Source organism: Oncorhynchus clarkii, chromosome 13 (assembly GCF_045791955.1).
Source record: "Oncorhynchus clarkii lewisi isolate Uvic-CL-2024 chromosome 13, UVic_Ocla_1.0, whole genome shotgun sequence".
Classification (NCBI taxonomy): domain Eukaryota; kingdom Metazoa; phylum Chordata; class Actinopteri; order Salmoniformes; family Salmonidae; genus Oncorhynchus; species Oncorhynchus clarkii.
The window spans coordinates 38,308,587-38,318,281 of record NC_092159.1 but is presented as its reverse complement, the minus strand read 5'-3'; the positions used below and the strand labels follow the sequence as shown (position 1 = coordinate 38,318,281).

At 42.5% G+C, this 9,695-nt stretch overlaps 1 protein-coding gene across 1 annotated transcript; it reads right to left on the bottom strand.

Annotated features, from left to right (window-relative positions):
- Positions 1-607: 607 nt before the first annotated feature.
- LOC139423928 (reprimo-like protein) lies at positions 608-1,773 on the bottom strand. The gene has a single exon (XM_071175577.1). It carries the CDS (start codon positions 1,567-1,569, stop codon positions 1,240-1,242), a length of 330 nt encoding a protein of 109 aa, XP_071031678.1. The 5' UTR covers positions 1,570-1,773; the 3' UTR covers positions 608-1,239.
- Between the last annotated feature and the right edge of the window lie 7,922 nt (positions 1,774-9,695).

Genomic DNA, 9,695 nt, shown 5'->3' with positions numbered 1-9,695 from the left:
CCTCCGTGGATTATCTCCACTTTATCGTCAGATAAGAAATTCACAAATTCATTTTGATAAAAGTCAAGGCATGAGTGCACAACATTTAATAGTCTTGAGTACTTGTTCACCTGTGCATTAAAACGGACTAGTCTTATAGCCAACAATATTAGATTTTACAGTTATTTACGTGCGTAACTGTTCAAATGGTGAATAGTTTAGACTTGACTATAAACCATTAATATGTATCCTTGTAATAGATTATTATAATTATAATAGACTAATAACATTATCGTTATTATTATAATCGCTGTTATTACTATCTTATATTATTATTGTTGTTGTTACTGTTATTAGTATTACAGTACAGTATAACATGCACAAGATCCTCGATCACATTTAAATGTAATTCATTTGTTTAATTTATACTGCATATTTATGCTGCTTTGTGCGATAGGCCTATACATTAATAAATCGAATCTACTGCAACAGGTAGTCTAGGTACATTATGTACAATGGATATCAATGAAGAGATACGACAACGTCACGTTTATTCGTAGCATGCTGCACTTTTCATTCAAGTTTCATCGTGGTACAAAAATCATGCAGCATCAGGTGCTTCCAAAAAGTGCAAAAACAGTAGGTCCAAATACCACCTTGTACGGTAGGCTACAGACCAAGCCGCGTGCATGCTGGAACTGAACAAGAAAACACTATCTGAAGCAGTGATGGGGTTTGTTAAACATGCAAGATCCCAGCACCTTGAGTGTTTGCCCGACATGCTACTAAGAAACGGGACCAAGAAAAATATATTTTCAGAGAATTCCCATATCCAAAACATCCACAGTCTACTGTCAGAACTGGAAAGGGAAAAACATAACATCTGCATGCGTAAAGTTGCTGACGAGTTAGTTTTGTTACTTGAACAATTATGAAATATCGATTTTGCTAATAGAATTTGAGGTAACAACGTGTAAACACTTATATCACAAGAGTCCATTACTTTGTTCAAGTTGACAGTCAAAAACAAAACCATATCCAACAGCCTATGCGTAAACAACGATGCACTCATTGTCCTCCTTGAACCTTTGATGTGAGGAATTGTCCGCGCTTGACTGCAATTGCAGTCTTTATTGGCAAACATATTTCGTAAGGAAATCAAACGCATTGCATATCAGCGTGCCGCCCAAAAGACAGCGTGGTGAGGCTATGGGTCCGTGGCGCGCTGCTACACACCATTCTCCATCCCGGCGCCAGAGACTAGCTGAGTCCTATCATCCCCGGCGCCTCTACGTCTTTGGAAGGTCTCCGGTCCTTCACCATAAAGTTAATCATACTCTCTGATTTGATCATGAGGTTGCAGCCGAGGAAAAAGATACCAAACATGACGGTGAGCGACAGTACGCACAGGACGGCGATCTGTACGACGCGACTGATGAAGAGTTTCCGCTCGTCCGGAGGTAGCGCCAGCGAGCCGCCGTCACTGGTTGCCACGTCGGTCGCGTTGCAGCAGTTCGCCAGAGTACCAGCGAGGACTTGGCTCCTGTTGAATAGTACGCCCTGGGCTTGGTCGAAGAAGGAGCTGTTCATGTCTCCGTGGATGTCAATCTAACAGCGCTTGGCAGATATGGGCGCACGCGGTTCCACAGACACACACACTCACGGCTAAAACCTGGCTCGCAGTTTCAATTTGCGTCATGTGACTGGGAAAACAAACCAAAGTAAAAACCAAATGAGAAATGTATAACCTTCTTTTAAATTCGATAAAAGCAGCACGGCCAAAAGCTGATATGTAAGTGCGTGTCAGCGGAGAGAAACTATCCCAACCCTAACCAGATGCCCTATTCAGCATCATACTTGCGAGTCAAAGTAATAAACTGAACACAACTTCTACGTAGCTCGAACCTCTCAAGCGGGTCCCCATGGACATCTCGAAGGAGGTGTAAATCTGTACGTAAGACTGCCCTGCATGCGCACATGTGCCCGCTTGAGTGCGCTTTCGTGCCAAGTCTCTCGTGCATTTTAAAGAGATGATGAGTTCCGCTCTCCATGAGGGGAGGTGGGCGGGCGGGCGTGTGCGGAGAGTAGACAATTGAACGATTTATGCAACCCTCATCGACTGTCAGTGACAGGCAGTTATATGGAGTGTTATTATTACAATATGTAATCAAAGGCATAAGGAATGGTTATGGTCTGTCACCACCACTTAAGAACTCCCATTAGATGATTTATGATGGATGTAGAATGTGGCAATGCTTTGTAACCTTAATTATGGTAGATGAATGTATCAATCTCTAGAACACTTTGCTCACGCTGCATTTCTCCCCGAAGTGCTAACATTCTAATATCCACGGCATAATAAAAATGGGAGGCATGACAACAAAGGAGGGTTCTGAAAAGAACCCGAGGTACTGTACAGTTCAGTTCTGCACTCATCCTCCAAATGCCACCGTGACAGTACAACCTTGAGCATAGTCATAGAGAGACACATTTCTCCATCTCTCAACTTGAATTGAGAGATGGAGAAATGTAATCAAGTTGATCAATCTGGGCAAACTTTTCAGCAGAGAAGTGTATTTCCACTCCTCCTCTCTCTCTCTCCATACTTTCCCCGTGTATGTAGACGCCAGTGCTATTTTCGCTGAAATTAACTTGCTGGGTAGCAGCCTCTCTCTGTTTTATTAACATGCCTTATTCAAATATCAGTTTCTCTCTCAAGTCAACAGTCAAGCTATTTCAGCCATCCCCCTGACGAAAAGTAAGATCTCTGCAGCACTATACGGCACTGTACTATTCGTACTGTAGCCTATACCTGTCAACCTATACCTGTCAACGAGATGCGCAGGTTTAGATGCTCTGACAAACTGAAAGCAACCATAATCACCATCATCTACATGCAGATTGAAGATTGGGTATGAGAGTTTATTGCCTTTGCCTCCTATGGACTCAACCTTATCAACCATGCCTTTTGTATTGAAAACCGTATATGTGCCCTAGTGATAGGCTATATGATTGGCTATACATATTCTAGTTACTGAAAGAGTATCCAAGGCTCACATTATGCACATCTTCAGTGAGGACTTTTTCCCTTCCCAATTTGGCTTTCGGTGTTGAGCTCGTGTCAAGATAGAGGACCTCACAAGGTGCCTTAATGTTATGGCTGCAATCCCGTTAACGGGATAATTGTCATCAACAACTGGTGAATTGCATAGCGCCACATTCAATGAATATTACAAAAAAAAATTATATTCATGAAATCACAAGTGCAATATAGGAAAACACAGTTTAGCCTATTGTTAATCCACCTGTAGTGTCAGATTTTGAAAATATGCTTTACAGCGAAAGCAATCCAAGCGTTTGTGTAAGTTTATCGATCGCTCGACAAAACATTATGTACACTTAGCAAGTAGCTTGGTCACAAAAATCAGATAAGCAATCAAATTAATTGTTTACCTTTGATGATCTTCGGATGTTTTCACTCACGAGACTCCCAGTTACACAATAAATGTGCCTTTTGTTCCATAAAGATTATTTTTATATCCAAAATACCTCCGTTTGTTTGGCACGTTATGTTCAGAAATCCACAGGAAAGAACGGTCACGACAACGCAGACAAATTCCAAATACTTTCCGTAATGTCCACAGAAACATGTCAAACGTTTTTTATAATCAATCCTCAGGTTGTTTTTAAAATATATAATCAATAATATATCAACCGCAAATGTCTTTATCAGTAGGAGAGGGAAAAGCAATGGCTGTCCAAACTCTGTTGCTCGAGCAAAACTCATGCGACCACTTGAGGCGATGTTATCTTCCTGGCTCATTTTTCAAAATAAAAGCCTGAAACTATGTCTGAAGACTGTTGACACCTTGAGGAAGCGATAGGAAAAGGAATCTGGTTGATATCCCTTTAAATGGAGCAAAGGGAGGCTATGGAACATGGAGTTTTCAAAATAGAAGCCACTTCCTGGTTTGATTTTCCTCAGGGTTTCGCCTGCAATATCAGTTCTGTTATTCTCACAGACAATATTTGGACAGTTTTGGAAACTTTAGAGCACATATGTCAGAGTCAAGGCCCGCGGGCCACATCCGGCCCGCAAGAAGGTTTTTTACGGCCCCTGGGATGATCTTGATTTATTATTAGAACCGGCCCGCAGCAAGCCGGCAGCCCGCAGATCTTTTACACGCACCAATACTACATTTCCCACAATGCAAAGGTGACGCACCGAGCAGTAGGCTGCTTCATTTCAATATTTATTGGCACAGCAGTCGTCAGCATCACAGTAAAATTAACTTTCAGATACCCATCAAAAATGGCAAAACGGAAGGTGGATACTGAGAACCGGGGGTTTCAAACAAGGTGGGAGTCGGAGTATATGTTCACGAAGGTAGCTGGAAAACCTGTGTGTCTTCTGTGTGGAGAAAGTGTGGCGGTACTGAAAGAGTATAATCTGAGACGACATTATGAAACGAAACACGCGGACACACACGCGGACGCAACTGTCAAGGCCAGTTTTATTTTGGCAGAAGAGATCGCTAAATCAGCCCGGCCATTTACGGAGGGGGATTTCATCAAAAACTGCATGATTAAAGTTTGTGACGAAGTTTGCCCAGAAAAAAGGCAACTCTTTTTAAATGTGAGTCTGAGCAGAAACACCATTGCCGAGAGAGTAGACCAGTTGTCCATCAATCTAAAAGAGCAGCTTGTGAAAAAGGGAAAAGATTTTATTGCATATTCCTTGGCTGTGGATGAGAGCACCGACATTTCTGACATTGCCCAGTTGTCAATTTTCATCCGCGGAGTGGACTCCAACCTAAGCGTGACAGAGGAGTTTTTGGCTTTACGTCCTATGCATGGCACAACTACGGGGCATGATTTGTATGAAGAGGTGTCAAGATGTGTAAATGAGATGGAGCTGCCTTGGGAAAAACTCGTGGGTTTGACAACCGACGGAGCACCTGCGATGTGTGGACACAGGAGCGGACTGGTGGCGAAGATACGGGAAAAGATGCAAGAGGAAAACGCGACAGGTGAGCTGACAGCTTATCATTGTATCATACACCAGGAAGCGTTGTGCGGTAAAGCCTTGAAAATGGAGCATGTAATGAGCATCATCACGCGCACAGTTAACTTTATCAGAGCCAAAGGTTTGAATCACCGCCAGTTCAAGGCATTTCTGACGGAGTTAGAAACGGAGCATGGTGATTTGCCTTATCACACAGAGGTGCGATGGCTAAGCCAGGGAAAGGTGCTTCAAAGATGTTTCGAGCTTCGTGAGGAGATTTGTCTGTTCTTGGACAGCAAAGGGAAAGACACAACACAACTCCGAGACGAAATGTTTCTGTGTGAAATGGCTTTTCTGTGTGACATTACGAGTCATCTGAATGCAATAAACTTGCAGCTGCAGGGTCGGGATCGTGTCATCTCTGATATGTACAGTACAGTGAAGGCATTTAAAACCAAACTGACTCTGTGGGAGACGCAGATGCGGAAAGAAAATTTGAGCCACTTTCCCAGCTGCCAGACCATGAAAGAGAAGCTCTCTACCAGTGCGTTCCCGAGCACACAGTTGGCTGATAAAATAGGTATGCTTGCCGCTGACTTTCGACGCCGATTTGCTGACTTTGAAGCACAAAAAAGCAGGTTGGAACTGCTCGGTAACCCATTTGCTGTTGACGTGGAAAGCTCACCACCAAACCTCCAAATGGAGTTGATTGACCTCCAATGCAATGATACACTGAGGGCAAAATATGCGGCAGTGGGTGCTGCGGAGTTCGCCCGTTTCCTCCCCGGCACAATGCCCCAGCTGCGCATCCAGGCTGCTCAAACGTTGTCTATGTTTGGCAGCACATACCTGTGTGAACAACTGTTTTCTTTGATGAACCTGAACAAAACATCACACAGAAGTCGACTTACTGCTGAACACCTCCACTCAATTCTGAGGATTTCTTCAGCTCAGAGCCTTACCCCGAACATTGATGAACTTGTGGAAAAGATGGGACACCACCAAGTATCACCCTCAACCTCAAACAAGTGAACATTACTGTGCAATCACATATTTAGAGTTTTTACTCAGTTCAAGTTTAAAAGTTAAAATTTAATATTTGTTTTCACTGCATGTTACTTCTCCTTAAACAAAGTGTTGTTTTTGATTAATAGATTTTTGCACTTTATTTTTTTGTATTTCAATCCAATTATATTTTAAAAATATTTCAGTTGAGTGGATGATAGAAAATTGCTATTATTGTTTTTTCTTTGAAGTAAATTTAGCCCACTTTTGCTAAAATAGAAAATATAGTCTACTGATGGTGCCTTGAATACCGGTTTCTTTCATTTAATGTTCATGTTATGGGGATATTTATATAAAGGAAATTTGTCTTTTGTGTCTGTTGAAAATTAAAGATTACTGACAGAGCCATAAGAAAATATTGCTTTATTTATCTGATCATATTGTAATATATTTGTTAGGTTTTCAGTAGGTTCAATTAGGTTCACTAGACTATATGCGTCATTTAAAAATTTTTCAATGAACATTCGAACAGTCCGGCCCTCGTCTTGTAGCTGATTTTTTTATTTGGCCCTCCGTCCATTTGACTTTGACACCCCTGCTTTAGAGTGTTTTCTATCCAATACTAATAATAATATGCATATATTAGCAACTGAGACTGAGGAGCTGGCCGTTTACAATGGGCATATTTTCATCCAAGCGACTCAATACTGCCCCTGCAGCCATAAGAAGTTATTAAGAGTCAAATTGTAACTGCTCATATTTTTCCTCTCATGATGATCACCTGCTACAGTAATATATAAGAATAATATTATTCTCCTGCTTCCATTACCATCTGTTATCTTTAGTACCATCAAGCCCTCTTTAATGGCCAAACGGGGAACTGTATTCTCATAGGTCCTTATCTCTGGCCTCAACAATGACTTTGAGTGTAGAGAACATTGACTTGGAACAGAAGTGATATCATTCTGAGTAGTAAAAAGTATTTCTCATCATAGACCAGACCACTACTATTATTCTCATGGAACCTCCACGGTTCAGTATTTCTTATATTTGAACAGGAGTATTATAATAACCTTACTGTAATTTATGCTTGTCCTGTCCCTGGGCATTGTAGAGTAGGCTATTATATGAAGAAGCAATGGCACCGACGTTATGGGTGAGCAGGTGTAGGCTATGATGATGCTTTCAAAAAAATACTCCCTCAGATAATGTGAGAGAATATTAAAGCCCCCCAGACCTAATATTCTGTTTATCTGCTCAACAAAGCCTTTGAAAGCCAATTGAGAATGCTCCCGATATGTCTGGTTATAAGCGGCTTTAGGCTGCGAACTGACAAGCGTGTGTACAAACAACGATTAGCTCTTTACACAAATATTTAATTACACTTCTAGGGGGTCAATTACAGTTTATTTATCACTGTATAATAACTGGAGATCAAACTAAGTGTTTTGGTGTCCACCAAGCTGGAATAATCCTATTAGCTTTTCTCATTTCGATCAGGGCCTTGTAAATGACAACAGTTGGCGCTATCAACTACAGCTGTGTAGATGTCATTCTGTTCATTCATTTAATAGTGTATTGTAATTATAGAAGCAGACAAGGATTTAAATGTCGATTCCTTTGTAAACACAGCCTGCCTCCCCGTTAACAATAAAGCACACAGTCGTCTATTTATGAAACATTAAACTGCAGCCCACGCACAGTCAAATACGGTTACAATGCAAAGTACGGCCAGGGAGTTTCATTCCTGAATCAAAGTGAAGAGAAAGTTCTTGAATGAAAAGAGTCTGTTACTTTGGAACATTTTGATGTGAAGCTGCTTTACAAAAGACTCGTTCACAACGTTTCAGCAGCCTTTGAAGTCAACAAATGATATTTGTCTTTCGTTTTTGCCGCATACAACCTGTTGGTAAAACTGAGGCTTATATTGTGGAATACAGACGTTATAGTTTCTGAGAAGCAGCACGTTCTTTTTGGTCAATTATCGACATCATTAGTGACACTAGATGCAATACAGAACTTAACACAGGTCACAGGTGGCATGAGCTCATTATTATTTCATATCATGACACACAGCATGTAGGCCTGTGTATACAGATATAAATAGATATGGAAAGTACATATAGACATGTATGTGTGTCCAAAGACTTGTTCCTTAGCAACAGTAGACCTGTGAGCATAGTGATAGATGGCTGGTAAAGTTATTTTGGTTGAGAAGAGGAGGGAGGGAAGAAGAGAGGGGGAGAGAGAGAGAGAGATAGGGTGCCTGGACGAAGGAGAAGGCAAAACGCTTCCACTTAGCACAGGGGAATTGGCAGCCTAGCAACACAAACTAAGTAAAGACATCCCCTAGCAACACGCAGGGGTTTAGCCCTTACCTCCCTCCTCCCCCTTCCACCTCCACCCATGTCTTTAGAGGCCTTCACACACGGCATGGCAGCATCTGAACACAGCAAAGTAGAAGCCCACACCCTCCACCCCCCCACCCCAACCCCTTCATCTCCACATCCCTTCTCCAGAGGTGCAGCTGGGGGCATACTTCTTAGGATGTTGATCAAGTTCAATTAGTCTAATAGATTACCTACAGCCAGGGCTTCATTAGATGAACAAAGTGTGTGTGTGCGACGGGCATGTTAGTGAGTGGAGGTCAAGATTCAATGAGCGAGTGAGGGGATTAACCAGCAGGAAACACACATAAACAGAGAGAAGGTTAGGGAGTATAGAAGAGAGAATCCGAAAGAGAGAGAGAGAGAGAGAGAGAGAGACCAAGAGAGAAACGGAGAGAGCGAGGCCATGTCTGGGGTTGTGGGCACTGTCACCTGTGGGACAGTTAATCACATAGAGCTAAATGTAGTCATTAGTTCCCCCCTGACAGAGACTCCAGGTACACAGCAGCAGAGTGTTTCTGACCGCTCCACTCAACAACCCCTTAACAGGCTGCATCCATTAGTCATTCAAGTTGTTTCAGGGAGATAATGGCTTCATTGCCTGAATTTGTTGTAACGTTGTCCTGTCTGTGTGTGTGTGTGTGTGTGTGTGTGTGTGTGTGTGTGTGTGTGTGCGCGCACCCATTTGTTTGAGTGAGCGTATCTGTTTGTGTGTATGAGGGCAGTGAATTTGAATTGCATTGCCTTAATTTAATTAACTTGCTTTTTATGCCTCCTATCTCCAGGGAAAACGTCTCCCACACTTCCCTCATTGAAGAATCTCCTGGCCTAAACATGTTGGCAGATTTACACATCACTCATTAAACTTTCTAACTGGATTTCTCTCCTTCTTTCGCCCCCTCTTTCTCTCGCCACCTCTCTCCCTTCCACCATATCTTATTCTCGGCTCTCCCTCCCCCCCTCTCTTTGTCTCCGGCTTTCTGTGTTACACAGCAGGCTATGAAACAACCCCATTGTGCCAAAGAGTGGATGTGCTTTTAAAAAGAGCCCATGGAAGAAAAATGCTCACCCTCTCTTTATCCCTCTATCCCTTTCTCCCCTCCGTTAAATGCCAGTTAAGAGTCTTTCTTTCCCTATTCGTTCTCGTTTGAGTTGCTCTTTACCTAGGGACACCTGTTGAGGAGAGGAGCAGTGCTCTCCGAGCCAGAGAGGCAGGGGGCCAGCGGGTCAGGAGGCACAGCGTCACAACACAAACAACATGTCCGCCATGAGAAGAGCTAGGCCACATCTCGTAAGGTAAACCCCAATGAGATATAGAC

Excerpts from the sequence above, each read along its gene's own strand:
- LOC139423928 (XM_071175577.1), bottom strand. The coding sequence starts at position 1,569 with ATGAACAGCTCCTTCTTCGACCAAGCCCAGGGCGTACTATTCAACAGG.